The 18,344-nt window shown below is 42.1% G+C and overlaps 1 protein-coding gene across 4 annotated transcripts; it reads right to left on the minus strand.

The window, feature by feature from the left end:
- Positions 1-995: 995 nt before the first annotated feature.
- gpbp1l1 (GC-rich promoter binding protein 1-like 1) lies at positions 996-18,077 on the minus strand. Of its 4 annotated transcripts, none has more exons than XM_080726181.1 (12): positions 18,003-18,077; positions 13,307-14,655; positions 12,036-12,150; positions 8,547-8,676; positions 7,166-7,497; positions 6,003-6,078; positions 5,716-5,912; positions 4,280-4,423; positions 3,392-3,550; positions 2,958-3,082; positions 2,772-2,874; positions 996-1,701 (listed from the first exon to the last, which is right to left on the minus strand). In XM_080726181.1, the coding sequence occupies exons 3-12, from the start codon at positions 12,093-12,095 to the stop codon at positions 1,528-1,530; spliced, it is 1,500 nt and encodes a 499-aa protein (XP_080582307.1). In that variant the 5' UTR covers positions 12,096-12,150; positions 13,307-14,655; positions 18,003-18,077; the 3' UTR covers positions 996-1,527. The 4 variants fall into 4 exon arrangements, with proteins under 4 accessions (XP_080582307.1, XP_080582309.1, XP_080582308.1 ...); XM_080726183.1 differs by lacking the exon at positions 18,003-18,077 and adding an exon at positions 17,373-17,407; XM_080726182.1 differs by lacking the exon at positions 18,003-18,077 and adding an exon at positions 17,018-17,347.
- Positions 18,078-18,344: the final 267 nt, after the last annotated feature.

Raw genomic sequence — 18,344 nt, forward strand, 5'->3', positions numbered from 1 at the left:
TATTGGAGGTGCCATCCCTGCTCTTCCATTGAGACATTGCTGTCAGGTAAGACACACTGGTTGACATCAAGTTATTTGAAGCATACAGGCCATGGCACACCTGGTTGGACACTAGATGTGCCTCCATATTTATTCATCTCTGCCAGGAGAAGAGAAAACCACAGATTGTACTGTAGCTTAAGCTGAAACCACACAGCATACTGTCAGTTACATTGTCAAGAAAGAGCTGGTCGCATCAGGTTACATGCTTATTTCCCTGAAGTAACAAAATTGTGATCGACTGTTCTGCACAGCACCACAAAGCAGTGATAAGATCAAGACACAATAGTCATGAGTTTGAACTCATAATGGCTAGATGAAATGTCCATGCCTCGTTCAGTGACTGAATTCCTGCCTTCATGTCTGGAAAGCACTATGTTAACCAAAAGGACAACTTAACCCATTTTCAACCCGTCTTCATATCGTCACCGTCGGGCAGAAACCTTGTATCTCCAAGTTTCAAATTTGTACCTTTTTTCGCAAAGTAAAGCACTGCATCATCATATGGCCATCGCACAAAAGTAGTGAAAACAGCCGATCTACAAGCACACTTGTAGATCGGCTGTTTTCACTAGTTTAAATCATTTCAAAAATGATAAATACAAAACAGACGGTTTTGGACATACAAGGTTTACACCCAACGACAATATAGTCCTCACTAATGCTCATTAAAGTATTGGACAATTTTAGTCTACTCTTTGTCTGAGGAGGGCTGTGGACACTTCAGAAATCCACTTACCAGTGACATAAGGTAGATAATTCTTTTTATAACAAAATGTACATTTTCTTTATTCCGATTTTTATTCCCCATCGATGATGAAAAGGTACTATTCAGGACCATTAGTGAGGACCAATTATTAAGATAGGTTGCAAATGGGTCAAGTTATCCATTAACCAAAGTGTTTACAGATCACAAAACATTACATGGCAGGGAAAAAAACACGACAGGAGCCACATTTAATATTGAAACATCTCAGCTTGTCAGGAACCAATTTTTATTAATATCATTAATGTGTCATCAGCATCATCAATGAAATGAGTTAGTCTGTTTAAAGCAGAAATCGTGTGTGCATTCATTGCCCTTCTTTTCTCGATGAACACTTCAGTTCCACAAAGCGAGGAAGAAAAAGGAAGGGAGGAGGGTGTGTAGGTGGGGGTGGGGTGTCGACTGAGAGGTGATGAGGTCGGGAGGATCGGGGTACTGCAGTGAAGGAGGAAACGCAGGGAAAAAGACGTCTGGCGGAGCAGGAATCTCCCCCTTCACTGGGATATGATTGGTTTTTCCCTTGTGCAAGTACAACAAAACAGAACAAAAACAAAAAAGTCAAAATGGTGCTCTAAAAACGAAGATGAAAAGGAGAAAATTCGCTTGCTGGGCGGTGGGTCTGTTGTGTCGGTGGGTTCGTTTTGTTGTTTTTCTTTGTTTCCGTAAAAGCCACGTTTTTTTTTTTTCATGTGTTTTTATTTTTTTATTTATTTTTTTGTTTTTTAGGATTTGATGCAGTCGTCGTCCGATGTCTGGCTGCTGCTGCTACTGGTCTCTGACTCGGAGCCCTCCTCGGCATGCGCCTCCGTCGCCACGCTCCTCCAGGGGGTGAAGTGGAGGGTGACGCCCCGCGCCCTCGGCAAAACGCCGTTCCTCTGCATGCCATTCCTCTTCAGCTGAGCAGGATGGGGGTAGCAGGAATAATAAAAAAAAAGAAAAAAAAAATCATTGATGTATTAGCAGCAGCACAAATTCACCCTTGTGACAGTATCTCACTCATAATTGTTTAAATTAAAAACTATGTATTATTCTGAATATTTATCCAGTCTTTCAAAAGGTGTAAACAGAAAGCATTGATGAATTGAGTAGTTAAAGGACAGCTTTGTTTTTTTACAACAAGGGCTCATATTTTAGACTGTAATTAGAGAAAGGATGAGTGTTAAAATGTTTTAATTTACTGCTTTCTATTTTAGCGATTTTAGTATTTTGATTTCAGTGGGTGGGGCCATGCGTACAAGTGGCTAAATATGTCTTTTTAGACACAATAAGCCAGCAATTTCTTTGTTACTATTTACACCAGCCCCCATAAGTCACATCTGCACATGAAAGATTGCAGTGCATCTTGGGAATGGGCTTATTGTGTCTAAAAAGACATATTTAGCCACTTGCATGCATGCCAATCAAAATCGTTAAAATCACTAAAACGATAGAAAAAAGTAAATGAAAACATTTTAACACACATCTTTTCTTTTCTCTAATGACAATCTAAAATATGAACCCTTGTTGTAAAAAAACAAAGTTGTCCTTTAACCACATAGAATCTACTGTATATACCAGGGTTCCCCAATTAGTTTCCCCCAAGGGCGGAATTATGTCTAGGGTACCAAGCCGAAGGCCACAGCATTGCAGGGGGGCGACGGTGGCGTTCCCGATACTCCAGCGACAGTTCAGATATCGTTGTTGTTGGGTGAAAATCTTGTATGTCCAAAACCGTTCGTTTTGCATTTATCATTTAAAAAAATATTTAAACTAGTGAAAACAGCCGATCTACAAGCACACAACGCCTCACACGTTGTGTGCTTGTAGATCTGCGTGTCTGTCCACCCCCCCACCCCCCCCATTTCCTGTCAACCTACTGTATACCTATCAATAAAGGCATAAAGAGCCCCAAAATATCTTAAAAAGGAAATTACAATATTTTTTCAAGCATTATTTGTATATTCAAGATCTACCTGACCTGACTCACCTGCTCAGTTTTTGTCTGGAACTCTCTCAGTTCGTCCTCCGTCAGTGGCAGGAAGTTGTCGTCATTTTCTGGGTATTCCTGCCAGCCCATGGCCTTCAGCAACCTGAAAGGGCATGGCAGGTTAATGGGGCTATGTGTAGCGTGTCTGTGTATTTGTGTACAAATAAGTTGTTGGCCGTGTCTCACCTGTGCTCTGCCTCCAGTGAGCTGGACAGGTGTTCAGTATCTGAGTCACTGAGGGAGTGGGACAGGCCATTCTCGTGGCACACCTCCTCACTGTAGGCTTTGGGCTCCGGGGTGCTGCTCTCACCCTGTGAAAAACAAGGCACTTTACTCAGGACAGTGAATATTAATGAACAATACATGCATTATGCAGCAATACAATAAATGCCTAATGTACCGGTAAATACACAGGATTTAGCAAGAATGCACATTTAAATCCATAGTTATATAAAAAGAAATGCTTCTCGATGATTCGTTTATATAAATCAGTTATTGGTTCTAAATATTGGTTTCAATAGAATTATTGGTTATTTGCCCTGCCCTTTTTTCTCCTGTACTGTAGGCAGGGTTATGTATTAAAGGCCTGCGTTCTTTGCTTGTCTCGGAAAGGCAGCTACCTCTCCTGACGTTCCTGGGCTGCTGCTTGTGGTCAGTTCTCCGGTGCCCTCGTCCTTCAGGGTTCGCAGGAACTCGCTCTTGCGGTCTGGACCGCGGCGCATCAGCTTCAGCCTCGACGGGGCGATGTCTATGGGCGGGGTCGTGCTGGAGGGGTGCTGCTGTGATGTAGACATGATGACAACAGGGAGGAGAGGACGGGTGTCAGGAAAACGTTGGTACAGTAGGTTGGTAAGAAATCAAGAGTAAGACAGGTCACATTAGCCTGATTTCAGACTCAGCTGACGCTTTAGTCTGACATTGTTCCCTGTTCTGAACGATTTACAGGGGAGGGACTTTGACTGCTCAGCGTATCGGATCCGCCTACTTGTGGCTTCATCCGTGCGCACAACATTGCTAGCCATTAGCACACACAATGGCAACAAACATCGCGGCTGCTTTCACACAGAACTGTGATCAGAAACATGTAATCAAAAGCTTGGTGAAATCAGCGTGTGTGTATTTGTATGTGCCACTGTTGCTAGGTGTGTGTGTGTGTGTGCTCTTCCTGAAATGTAATCGTTTCAACTAATGCGCGGATTGGATATTCGTTAGACCCACCCCCTGCGCTCATTGGAGGAGCCGCAATTTTGGATCGGTAAAAACCTTTTTAACACCAGAACAGAGAAACAGTCCACTCTTAGAGAGTGGGCGGGTCTATGGGCTGGAATCAGTCTCACATGGTATTGAAAAGTAGAAATCAGAGAGGTTGTGGGGTATAAAAAGAGAAAAGGGACTTTTTATGTTGGAATCCTGTTATACTGTAATAGTCAGGGAAGGCTGCAACTAGTTTTACTGCTGGAGACAAAAAGCAAAACGGGGACTTCCCGACTGCGTGTGTCTGTCCTTACCTCTTTAGGGGTGCTGTGCGGTGGTGCGCTGGCCGGGGTACTGGGTTTGGCTGCAGAGACAGGGCTGGTGAAGACTGAGTCACGACCTGGCATGTGGAGGCCAGGCTTGTTGACCTCCCTAACACCAGGTTTCCATTGGGTGCTCTGAAACACAAGGACAACACCATGTCTTTCTGATGGAAAACAATGGTTCTGCCACAAAAGAAAAACATCAATAGACACTGGTGCAACAAAAACAAACAGAACATTTTTCACCAATGATTGCTGCTTTTTGGAGACAGCAGTGCTTTTCATTTTTTTCTCTCAAAAATGCATTTCAGGTAACTTTCTTAAAGTATTACTACAGTTGCTTTCCCACATGGAATCCACAACTAGATAAGCATTAAATAAACATTACCCAGCAACAGGAGTCCATAGTCATCCACACATTGGTCTCCTTCATGGAGAATGTCTGTATGTGTATGGTGTCAGTTTCCACATTAGATCAATGTAACAGCTACAGTAATGCTCTCTCACAAGAAAGGTGTAAAACATGCCAAGACTTGGCATTTGGAAATGAGAAAATATTTTATTTGCACCTGGAAAATGTCAAGTGACCCAGCTGTCAGTGCATATATCACTGTCACTAGCAAACGGTGCGCATCTTGTCTGCGTCATGAAAGTTGCAAAGTTGATATGCATTGCCAATGATAGAAACAGTGTTGTAAAATCACAGATGATTATTGTATTCTCCGCTTTGAGAACTGTCTGTGACTCTCTGCCTCATTTCTCTCTCTCTGCCTCCTCTTACAATAAATGCGTGAAAACTCTGTTCTGTCTAATAAGAGGTAGATGGAACGGCATGATAGCGTTGATTTAGCGTTAGCATGTAGCTAAGCTATCGCGTCATCGTTGAGGAAAATCAACAAACGTAGGCTATAATCGATTATGTCACGTCACCGTATCGATGCAGAATAGCGACCGCATCGCGATGCAAGCGAATTAAAAAGTCCAATCCACAACTACACCACACTATCAACGACAACCTAGGCAAGTTTATTTACTATGTACTCCGTTTGAGTATGTGGCTGTGTGCTGACTGGCTGCTGAGCGCTGTGCTCAGCGCTGCACGGCTGCAGGGCACTGGACAGAGTCAAGCATGGGTGTTGACGTCACAGGCAAGAGAAAGCGAGTGCTTGATTTGTTCAAAAATAAAACAACCATATTCCCCATCCACCTTCACCACTACTGCACTGACAAAACGGACGGAGCCAAGAAGAGAAAAAAGTGCTCCTCTTCTCACTGCTGATCCACGCAGCCTAGATGACACGACACCCCCCCCACCCCCTAAATATTTTTACATCGAATCTGAACGAATCACACAAACGATCAATTTGGATTCAAAACGGCGATTTACGCCGAAAAGCTACAAGTTTGCATGCCTGAACATTGAATACCTTTGTCGGGGCCACAGCAGGTTTAGGTACCAGGTTCTTGTAGACACTGGAGCCTGCTATGGGAACTTTGCTGCCGTTGGTGGACAGGGTGCCGGCACTGGCAAACCCTGCAGAGAAAGCGGTGCTTGGATCCTCCTTGGAAACCTTCTTGATGACCAGCATTTTGGAAACCATCTGCTTGCCACTAGGGGGGTTTTCTGGAACACAAACACAGCGACAGGTCAGGCAGGGCTGCCAACTGGGACCAGGGATTGTAGGAAGCATCCTTCATAAGATCAAATCCTTACCCCATACTCCAGCATGGGGAGCCACAGCTCGCATCTGAGTCCCAGGTTTTCCAGTTGTTTCAGGGTTGAGGGAGGGCTAGGGAACAAACATTGAAGTCACCATCTTTATATTTAAGCTGTGTAAGTTCCAAGTCGTGTGCCACTGTCTACTATGGGGTGGCTTTGAGTGTATTTACATGACTCTGGGTCAGTGGTTTTATTGTTTATGTGATTCTTAGTTATGTTTTATGTTGTGTACAGATCCATCTAAAAAAATGTAATATCGTGTAAAAAAAAAAAGCATTGAAGATGCCCTACCACCCCATATTTCTCACTGGACTTCAAGCCAACTCTGACTTCAGAAGGTTGACATTTCTCTATTATAAGTCCTTGTTTTGAGTGGTATTGTGTAATATTGTAATATTTTGAAATATGGATTTCGATATTCATGAGCTGTATGCCATAGAAATTCAAAAAATGTTAACAAATAAAGGTTTGGAATAATTCACTGAATGTGCAATGTATCTAGAATATATGATAGTTTCAAAAAAGATATTAAAGTTTCAAGAAAATGTACTTTTACCTAACATTCTATTATTTTAGGTGGATCTGTATGTTTGCAACTTGTCCTGCTGCTTGTCCCGAACAGGGCTCCCTTGTAAGAGATTTCCGTGACTGACAGTAGGGTAAATATCCTTACACAACAGGAGCGTTTATTAAGTGCGATTGTTTTGCATTCATCTAAACTGCTGTCTTGATATGAGGACATCCACACAGAACACGAATTTGTGTAATTTCAAGCAACGCAATTTTTTTATTTATTTTTTATCGTGAATAAAAGCATTAACCTGTTTGAATGATGCATCACCGTTCGACTGATTAATTGTTTGATGTGAAATATTCGTGACACATTTTCACATTGTTTCATTTTCATGCTCCGTGTGTAAGGACCTTTACTTAAATGACTTAACTCGTTTGACAAATGAGTCAACAATGGCAGTTTGTTCTGTCCATCTTTTGATGTCAAATATAACTTTCTTGAATATTCTGAGAAAAAGTCGATTTTATTTATTAGCACTCACAATAATTTCACCCTAACTCCAGGTATGCTATTTCAAGAATTGTGTCAATGTCGGTGGCATGCTTGGGACAGCTGTACCAATGGGGAGGGGGGCAGTACTCACAAAGTCCTCTTCCACAAACTTCAGCTTATCCTCCTTGCCGTCCTTGCGTTCCTCATTGGGGAACTTGTCCTGGTACGGGGTGCCCTTGCGTGGATGGAAGTTACCGTTGCGCTGCCGGTGCCCCCCCTGCCTGTCCCTGTCACCCGCTACGCGCTTGGGGTGGCGTCCCTGGTGGTGGTGGTGACCGTCTTGCGCCCCCCGCGGAGCTCCGTGCCAGCTGGGCACGTCCTTCCAACATGAACCCCCTGCCAGCCCGCCATGTCCCCCTTTTGCCACACCAGAGTCCACAGAGTCATGCCTCAAGAGGAGAGAGGGCTGCTGCCATCCATCACCTTGAGAAGAGGACAAACACCTTCATCAGGCATGCAAACAGACCAGGGGTGAAAAGGGTGATACAAAAATGCTCCCCATTGATTATCCCTTGCTTAAAGGAGTAGTTCACCCCCAAAATGACTTTTTCTATTGATTACTCATGCCATGGAGACTTCAGTTCAATCATATTTTCGTCACCAGGCTTTCCACAGAGTATGGTTTTTGTCGCATTAATAAGACAAAAAATGTATTATAGTAAATGTATCCCCATTGATTCCGGATCGGGAACCAAATGCATTTGGGTCCTCATAAATTGGGGTACATTTATTGTAATCAAATTATTGTCTTAGTATTAATGCGACAAAAACCATACTCTGTGGAAAGCCTGGTGACATGAGGTTAGCGTCATGACAGCCAGCGACTGACTCCAGACTTCAAAATAAGACTCACCCAGATTACCATAGCACATTATGATTTTAGACAATGAAAGTTTTATTATGAAATTTGTCCACAACATCCTTCTCTCTCTTGTGAATGGCAAACACTTGACCTTTGACAGATGGACACAGCCCTGCCTTTGCAATAATGGTTGGCTAGAAATAAAAGGTTAGAGGCCACTATGTTTACTTCACATCCTTCAATTTTAAATCCGCCTAGAGTGCCATTACTAGAGCATGACCGACCGATGCATGATTTTTTGGGTCCTATGCCAATCACCAATGTTTTGATCGATCCACATTGGAGCCAAGCCGTTTCCATGAGGATCCCAAGATCCAAATGATTTGAGTAACAAAAAAGGTTCTAAATTCTTATTTCTGACTTGACAGCGTGTCAGCGTTTGCAGCTTGCCATGACGTTTCAACTTGTTTCCCAATGCAATTCCTTGGCTGCTTTCTGTTTTTTTCTGGAATGTCCTGCAAACACAATCCAATCTCTCTCACTGCGGCGTTGCTTCGAACAATCAATAATATAATATCTTGTAAAAACGACAGGTGGGAAAGACTTGTGAACTAGCGCCATCTAAGTCTGATGTATAATTAACTGGAGGAGAGGTGTGGTGGTTGCTTACCTGCTGAAGCTCGCAGGGGCCCGTTGTTGAAGAAGCCATCTGATGAATTGTGTCTGCGTCGGCTCACAGCAGTCCTGCCATCTCGGTGGTGTTGGGGTTCACCATGCTTCTCAAGGTTGGCTGCAGGGGACTGTGGGAGGAGAGACAGCCATCACAAACCTATCAGCACTTTGTAAACCTTGGTGGATTGAATTGGATTATTCAGTTATACAAATCTCAAGTATTATTATAGTTATTATCTATTGGTAAAGTTAGAAAAGGGGGATTGGGGGACTGTGTACACTGACTGCACACACAGTTGGTAGTTTAACCACTTCCAACCTGCCACCCCCATTTTGGCTATCATAGGCATTTTCGCTTTCTTTTTTATGGCAGATTTACAAGCTCACAGTATGTCGCTACTTGCTAGCATGTGAATCAGCTATTTGTCATACAATAAAGTACTGTATATTGGGATTGTAGTAGGTATCAGTTAACCTCGCATCACCAGGCTTTCCGCTGGGGGAAAGCCTGGTCTTCGTTTACTAAACGGGCCGTTTGATCCGGTCGGGAGCGGAAGATCTCCTACGTTTTTCTGTAGTCCAAAACGGACTACACTTTGGCCGGAAACAACGACCGGAAACAGTTTCAACCCAGTATGCGCATGCGCAAGTAGTAGCGCATGCGCAAGTACGGGTTAAAACTGTTTCCGGTCGTTGTTTCCGGCCAAAGTGTAGTCCGTTTTGGACTACAGAAAAACGTAGGAGGCCTTCCGCTCCCGACCGGATCAAAAGCCCGAAATTGGAAGCCAGCCCAGGCTAGGTATCAGTTTTGAAAATGTATGCCTACAATTACATGTCCAAAATATGGACAAAGTGTATTTTGTGGGGCACCTCTCTCCGAACCAGTAAGTGACCAGCGTTAAAAACGCTATAGCGTTTGCAGTGGCTATAATAATCAATGTTTAACAACTGTGATCTATTACTCATCAGACAAAATGAATAGTTTGTTTAGAAACACGCTGAAAATCTCCTCTCGGCGAGCCTGCTCTGAGTGGAGAGAGCTTTAGATGAATCCAGTGTCCCGGGACCCAGTCCGCTAAATCAACAGAGATTTTAATTATTTCAACAAATAAGCATAAACAAACTACTTTACATGAACGATATTGATGTAACTAATATCTATTTATTTATATTGCACATATGTTCTATTAAAAGACAACTTATGTTGAGGAACTTGAGGTTACTTACTTTGAGCAAATGTCAATCCATCTGCGATATACACCCCACCCCCCATTGAAACCATGTGACCTCCTGTATTATAATGTTAATTTTCACTGTATCCAAATGTGGGCACGGTTTCAGCCATATCAGGCCATGTTTAGACGACAACGGTCTGTAGAGAAACAGTTGCGTTGACACTTTTTTTCCCAGTGTTCATACGAAGACACACTGGGACTGAAACGATGTAGTGTGCACACCAGGCCGATAGGCAGTGACACACTATCTGGCAGTGTGTGACATCATGTTCGCTCTACTTCCTGTCACAGCATTTGTTTACATAATCACCATGGCAGCGTACAGGCTCCACTGCGCACCACTGCTGTCGGCTTTACAGCGTCAGTCATTACATTACACATTTTGCGGTTTTCCTGTAACTCGCAAGGAGGATCGTTTCACAGATTTTCACTCAAAAATTCTGATTTACTATCTTGCGCTTCCAACTCCCGAAAATGCCGTTGTCGTCTGAACGGAAGGCATATCTGACATTTCATTTTGCTGATTTCTCGTGGAAGAGGCGGCGTTAACGCGACGCCTCTTCCACGAGAAATCAGCAAAATGAAATAGCACCATTGACTTCCATTATAAATTTAAGTTAAACGCGCAGAAAAAGTGGACGTTCTGTGGCCTACTGGTCGGTGTGCTCAAGATGCTTGGCACCAATTGATCCACCAGTCTGCAAGATTACCTCAGGACACACACACATACCACACTGTAAAAAGTTAGTTTCCTACCCTGTCAGTTAATTCTTTGTCTTATGACAAGATACTTTTGTTTTAGCCTGGCCACCGTGAAGCAACCAGAATACATCTTACATCCTCCATATACTCTTATCTCCTATTCTGTAACTGCCTCATCTTAATACCTCAGAGGACTACAAAACATGAAAAGGAAAACGCAACTTGGGCATGTATCCTTTGGGGACCGGCAGTAAGCGAAAAGAGACAAACAAAAATAAATGGTTGCTTCATTTGCTTAATGTTCTACTGTGTAGGTCTGCAGCAAATAACTGGAAAGGGAGTTGCACCCACGGTGGCAACTGGGGTAAAAAGAATTAACTCTATAATCTTCTCAGAAGACACTATTCACTTCTTCTATAGGCTCTCTCTTTTGACACAGGTGGCCTATGATTTCATACAACATGCAAGCACACATTATTAAATGGGTAACAAGATAATTCAATCAGTCTGGATTCCAGACTCAAGTGCTCATCTAAATTGAAGTTAAAATATTAAGCCTACATGCTGTGTCCTCCAGCCTGTCCTTAAACATCACTTTATTTTTCTTTCAATTCCAAAACTGCTGGTGTGACACAAAAGACTTGGGCTTCATCTCTATGTCAACTAAGGGGTCCTTGGCCTGAAAACGTTGAAGACCCCTGGACTAGGGGAAACTTAACATGTCCCTAAGCCTGGGCACAGTATGACTTACTGAGAAAAACCCTGATGACCTGAAGTGAAGTGATTTGTCAGCGCTGAGATGACAGTGTAGTTTGAGTCTTAAGTTTTGACTCATGATTTAGAGAGACCGGGAGCGCTTCGCTGTTACGCGTCTTCTTTTCGTCACCCAACCCAAACCCTGACCTCCGTGGGGTGAGTCGCTAACCCTCCCGCTCCTTTGTCGAAATGACGGTCGTTCGAAAGAGCGAGATTTCCCCAGAGAGACCAACGCCTTACACAGCGTACACAGAGCTCTGGCCAGGATACACTATGACTGATCGCATTTAGCTGGACAGCCAAGCTGACAAATGCATTCTTAAGTCAAGTCAAGATCAAAGTCAATTATTGGTTTTGATGTTGTCTGGACTTTTATTTACTATTATTGGTCTTCACAATGAAACTTACATTGCTTCTTTTATCTCCATATACGCACCATTTCAATTGTTACCGTAGACATGAGTTGGCAAAAGATAAAATAGGGAGTTCTAATAACAGGAATACAAAAGCATTAAAACGAAATAAAAGGCAAATAAATAGCTCTCACCCCAAATAAGTAAATGATGTGTCACTATTATCTTGGGTAATTAAATGATGCCACTTAAAAGTGAATTCCTCTCCACAGGACACACAATGTATGTGACCTTCCCCTGAACCCTGCTGTGAACACAGTCTTGATGATGACATGTCCTTGATGTGACGAGAGCATGTACACAGTGCACACGCACACTTTAAGACATCAACATGCACGGAAGCACACAAGAATGAGTAACTAGTGTTTTGCACACACATACCTTGGCAGGCTGGGGCGTGGAGAAGTTAAGCCAGGCAGGGACAAAGTCATGCTGCGCCATTTAGGTCCAGTGTTTCCGGTCAGTGAATCGAGGCTTCAAACCTCATGGCCAGGATCTGACAACAGAAGTCAGGAAAACAAATGACATATTAAATATTCACATACTATGGGTCTTCCTTACACAAACACAGGTGCGATAACAAACAATTTGAGTGTTTTCTTCCCTTCATGTTGTACAACGCACCTAGTAGGGTTGCAATTGTAATTACTTATTTATTATAGAGTTTGTCAAAGTCTTCCACAAGATTAACTAAAAGGTATCCTATTCTTAGCAGAAACAACAAAGATCAACTTGCTGCAGCTGTCTCTGAGTCTATGGATGTATGACAGCTTTGGGATGGAAAAATATCAGTATTTTCTATGTACTGCTCACGTTAAGCGTTGCAAATACTGTATATTCTCATTGTCAATCCAAAGTACAGGACCAGCTGTGCAAGGCTCGAGTAGAGCTCAGCATAATGTCGGATCCTGTTTAAGGCAATATTGCAGGATCTCTCCTTAGAGGGGCTTAAAAGCATCGGTAACAGAGATACTTAGGTTGTCCTTGGCTAACTCATCTCCTGCAAATACATCACTTGTTTGCTGAGTAGCAGCTAGCTAGGGTCTAAGAAAATAATAGCATGATGCAGAAACATTACATTACAATATTGGTGTGTGTGTGCGTGTTTGAAATTAACACTATCAAAAGGTTAGCCTACTGCGTCTAGTAGTCGATCTAACAAGAATAACACAAGTAGACACTCCATTGCCAGCTGATGTCACTGCCAGTTGGAAACCTTCTAAGTCCAAAACGGTTACTTTTCAGGAAATGGACATTTGCATCTAAGCTAGTTATTATCACAAGCTTTTATTAATAGCTTTCATTGGTTAAATAATTTTAGAACCCACAGACATGAGTAAACGACTTTCAACCTTCCTATTTTTTTCCATCTTCAAAAATGTTCAAAAATAGCCTATATATAAGCTGACAACGTGCCACATCCGTGACGCACCATTCTGAACTTATACATGTGCTATTTTACGCTACGTTTGTAGTAGCGCAGACTAATCGGAGTATGCAAGTATTAAATAGGGCATTAATTTATGAAGAAAATAAATAAATAAAAAGATAAAACACAAGATACAAGGTTTCTGCCCGACAGCAACGATATGAGAATGGTGTGTTTGTCTGTCTGTGTGAACTGAGGATGAGCGGTGAGGCACTGTCATTACCCCAGAGTCTGTGGCTCTGAAGTCCTCTGCCTCCTCTCCTCGCCGTGCGTCTGGGCTCGCTTCCTTAGGCCCGCCGACGCTGTTCACCAAACGTGTGCAATGACAGATGGGTAGCAGCACGCTGCCGAGCCCGCGTCCGTCTCCTCCAGGACAGCACAGCCCCTTTCCCCAGAGGCGGACCCCGTTGTCCAGGGTGAAACGTTTGGGGAGACAAGGTGTCAAGAGGGTTTCAGGAATGATCTGGAATGGTGATCCAGAGAACTGGCTGACCAGGCCGGGGTACTGGCTTGGAAGCAGAGAACAAGAGGTTCTGGGGGAGGGAGGGGGAGGCTGATATTCCTTTGTGAACTAGTTTCCAACTCTGCCTCCGGGCAGGTGAGGTTATTAGTGTTTTATCAGCCTTGCCGTTCCCTAGTTCCTCCCTCAACTTGTCCCACACCGAATTAGTCACAAACTTATTTGATTCATTGTTTAATCATTTGCTGAAGGTTATTAGATTGGCAAAGTAAACGATTGACAGGTGATTTGTCCAAAGGGTGAGGCAGGGGGGTTGTCTAGTAGTGATATGAGGAAGCAGTCTGTGGAAGCTGTTGAGCAGTACGTGCAACAGTTCCGCTGGGACATCCAACAGGGAGAGAAGCAGTTCCGAGGTCTTCTCCTGCCACACTGTGTGCCAGCTCGTATTCACTGCGACGTGCCTTTTACCGTATCATTGTAATCTCTATCCGAAATACACACCGAAAAAGAAATAAGTTCAGCGACAGTCTTTCATTTCCAATAGGAGGGGGAAGTCACTGAAAACCACCGCTCACCTCATCAAACTGGTGAAAAGACTGTCTGATTTGGAAGAAAAATAAAGCTGTAGATCTCAAAGTCACATGACAATGAAGGAAGTGAAACCCTATGTTACATTGCGGTCATCTTGGGTCTCTGTTAATGGGATACTGTGGGACAATGCATTATAACAAGGGGTTTGTCTTTGCGTTTTTTACATTCACATTGGTTAAATGCCAGTTGATTTGTTTGGAGTTGGAATCTGACCTAAGTAGTGAGGGCAGTAGTTCAGATTTCATAGATCATGTCAGCAATCTTCTGTGAGCCGACGGTCTTCAGTGTCATAAAATACCTGGGACTCCTTTATCAAAGGGCAAAAACAAACTTTTCCATAAACGAGGAAGCCTTGAAAAACAGAATGCAACCGACTTTGTTTTCCTTAGGCAAAGAAGGGGCTGACACATAGCATGGGCACGATTTCTGTCAATATGATCTTTCCTTTCCTTCCAGATTGTGTTGTCCAACCACAGATTTTCTGCTCACTTTGCGAGTGTCTTTATCTGCACAGACAGGACCTGTGTAAAAAACAAAAGAGACAGGACATGTGTAAATAAGATAATGAAGCCATAATCACAAATTCATTCTGCAGCCTGAGACACACACTGTGATTTAGTTTCACAATTCGTGAAACTTGGCAATTAATTCCAATGTTATTTGGACGGTTGTTGCACTTTGCCCTCGTCACCATGTTCTTGTTATTAACTAAAGGTTAATAACCAGAATATTGTACAAGCAATCCAGCTTTATATTCATCAAGCAAAATAAAGCAACAAAGGTATTAATCCTCAAAAACATTGTAATAAATTGTGATTAATAAGTCATTACAATATTCAGCTAATTAATCAGGATTATGGTTTTACTCATAATTGGGCAGCCCTACTAGAGCATATTAATATTCCCTACACTTCTTAGTGAGGTGAGAAAACTCGGGTCACTCATGTCATGGGTGTAAAACACAGATTCAAAGTTGTAATTCAGAACTTATTTTAATAGAAAAATGTATATATATTTTCAACCAATGTGTATGGTAGACTATGTCTTGTCAGTACAATATAACTGGTACAGACCCTGGTGTCATGTAGGAGGACACCTACTGATTGACAAGTAGCCCTGCCTGAAGCACAATGTAGCCTTACTTCTGCATACACACTAGGGGTGGGCGATATGGTGATAATTATCGTGGAGACAATACAATGTCTCCACGATAAACCAAATCCATTTGGTTTCATTTGTATACTGTCAGAGTTAAATACTTGTAAAGTTCAATTTAGACCTCCCAAAAGAAACCCAGAGAGAGAGTCTAGTTTTTGTCAAGTAACTTGAAAAATAACCATCAAAACCAACATGAAAAAGAATCGTGATAAAATCGTGTATCGTGATACAGCTTGGGAAAATATTGCGATTTTGCATTTTTCCAAATCGCCCACCCATAATACACACACAAACACACACTCGAGCCCTGCCCATACATTCAACTGCGCATATGGTACTTGTTTGTCATGTCTTATGTTTGATTACTATGTGTAACTTAAACTTACTAATAATTGTATTTTAGGTGAGAACCTTGTATCCTTTCTCACCTGCACTTATTTCTGTCTTTTAATAATGTTGTCTTTGTACTGTTTTTATTGTGCGAACGAATACGAACAATTCAAATCAAAACATGAGTGAAATATCTCCCCTGGCCATGCAATGATTCCCTGTTGGGTGAACAGTAGATGTTTCCCGACCCGGGTTAAAATCGCAGGGTAGCCCATGAAACGTATGGATTGCAGCTCAACAGTCTTGATTCATAGAGAGCATCTAAAACCAGGAGTAGTCTCTGATTTTAAGACAGCAAAAACTTAAAAATAAATGTTGACGTTTTATAAACCATGTCTAAAGAGAGAGGACGGAAGATCATGACTCAGGGATTTTACAGTCAACTCCTTTCATGAAATTGTGTCTGCTTTTTAAATAATAAATATTCCCACCAGTATAAAAATAACTTGGACATGAACACACTTTCTTCCTCACTCCTCCCCTGCTGCACTTTTAAATAGGCTACGCTACACGGTAAAATGCTGGGTGTTCATTTAACTCAAACAGTGTACAACTAAGTGAAGTGGAACCTCACAGGATTCGAAATGTGAGAGTATACAAATGGAACCAAATGGACCCATAACACTCTGAGTTAACTGAACACTCAGGATTTAACAGTGTAGGGCCCTAGGAGGAGTGACAACCCAAAAGCACTATGAATGGAGTACAAATGGACCCCAAACAAGCCATTGCGCTTGCTTGTGGTCTAAATCCTTTTAGTAGACCAAACTGTACTGTCCTGCAGTGCACTATTCCTAAACTTCTAATGTAAAAGTATTCAATCAATTAAAAGCAATGCCTGCACTTTATCAAAACACACGCTGTTTTCTCCTCTGTATCAGTAAAGTTACATGCAAGTCATTCATTCCATCATTCCAAAGAATAAAGGAGTTAATCTAAACACCGCCAACATTATTCAGCTTTTCTGAATCACACAACCCAACACCTCTTGGGACATTTTAACTCCTACAGATGTGTATTACTATTACATAACAGCTCAAGAACAGAGTTTACAGAACGCATGACAGTTGCGTTTTTTGCATTAAAACACAAGTTAAATGAAAGCATAGCTCAATAAAATTCATTGATTCTGCAAAGCTTGTGTAACAATAATGGATTATAGAAGTGGTGAAGAAGTGATTTAATAAATAAGTGATTATAGAAGTGATACAGTTAGTATGTAAGTGGTGTTTGGGACAGTTAGAAATGGGTGCCACATATTATTTAACAATAAATTAACCAACTCAAAACACTGCAGAGCAACACCACGTCAACATGTAATTTACTTCTTATTACCTAAACAAGTGATCAGCACGATCGATGTTTAAACAAACAGCAACTATCGATCAAGTCTCATTGATATAACCTCCCAGCAACGTTATCAGATCAACCTCCTCAAACTCTTCCAGCAGCTAGCTAAACCAACCCCCGCTTAGTTAACGTTTAGCATAGCAACTTGTTAGCTAATTAGCTAGCGTTGTGGGAAGCAGCGTTGTTGCAAATTAAAACCCGTGCAAACAGAAAGCTAGCTGAGACCAACCGGGCAGAAATTAGAGTTTATCAACTTAAAAACAGGACGCGGGGAGCCTCCGCGGCCGCAGCTGCTGTCCGTACGCCGCCGTCATATTTCTGCAATAAGAGGTAAACATACCTGGCTTCTTTCGTTGGAACAACACAGTTTCAAAATGGCTACCTTAGCAGCAGCCTGGGATAAACAGCAAGGAGTCGTCAGTGACGTCACAGGCGCAACTAAAAACGGGGGGAAATCTTCAACTGAAACTAAAATAAAAACTTATGTGACTTTAAAATAAACTTTAATTAGTTGATGAATTGCATTGAGTTCCCCCACATTATTAGTATCTAATGTCACACGTTCTTTTATCCAACGTTTTCTAAATCAACCAAATTAAAGCAAAATTACAACTAAGTAAACTCCCAAACCTGCTTTAATATGCACACGTAAGACGAATTAAAACTGAACTGAAATCAAACTAGCAAAGCAAACTGAAACGAATTAACGTTTCAAAACAAGAACGTCTTGCACGAGTTCAAGCGACATGTGATTGTGACGTCACTGACTCGTCCTTGGTGTTTGTATTCTACCAGGCATCAGCACACATTCATCAGCCCGCTAAGCTAGGCTAGCTGTTGTATTATTTCATCATGATTCCATCTACCACTTTCTCTTCACCGAGATTAACCCAAATGTATCATGATACCAGACTTATACCTGATCTGTTACTCATTCATAGACGGATAAGACGCTCTCGCAACTATTTACCTGTTGATAAGAGTGAGCTTTGATGTTTGTTTGGGTTTTAAAGAGCAGTGTGGCGCTGGCACTGACGGATTCGAGTAGGATTCTGAACTGGGCTGTGTTCAAGACTGGCTATAATTACGCAGCCTTGTACCTCTGCTATCAGATAAAGTTTAAATGACAAGTTCCGTTCCACAAACTGGCAAATAAGCCGAAAAGCGCACTAGGATCTCCTTTTAGTTGACCTAACGGTGATTTGTACTGTCGTGAAACTGTACTTTTTCCTATGCAACCTTAAATAAATTCTTCAAACAATTGACCACATTTTTCAAAACGCGTTTATTTTATTTCAAAAGGTTTAAAGCA

This window comes from Nannobrachium achirus, assembly GCF_963921795.1.
Source record: "Nannobrachium achirus genome assembly, chromosome: 5".
NCBI lineage: Eukaryota > Metazoa > Chordata > Actinopteri > Myctophiformes > Myctophidae > Nannobrachium > Nannobrachium achirus.

Coding starts and splice junctions, on each gene's coding strand:
- gpbp1l1 (XM_080726181.1), bottom strand. CDS start 12,095: ATGGCGCAGCATGACTTTGTCCCTGCCTGGCTTAACTTCTCCACGCCC. Junction 8,677..12,035: donor CCACGCCCCAGCCTGCCAAG/GTATGTGTGTGC, acceptor CTCCTCCCACAG/TCCCCTGCAGCCAACCTTGA. Junction 6,079..7,165: donor AGTTTGTGGAAGAGGACTTT/GTGAGTACTGCC, acceptor TTTGTTCCCTAG/CCCTCCCTCAACCCTGAAAC.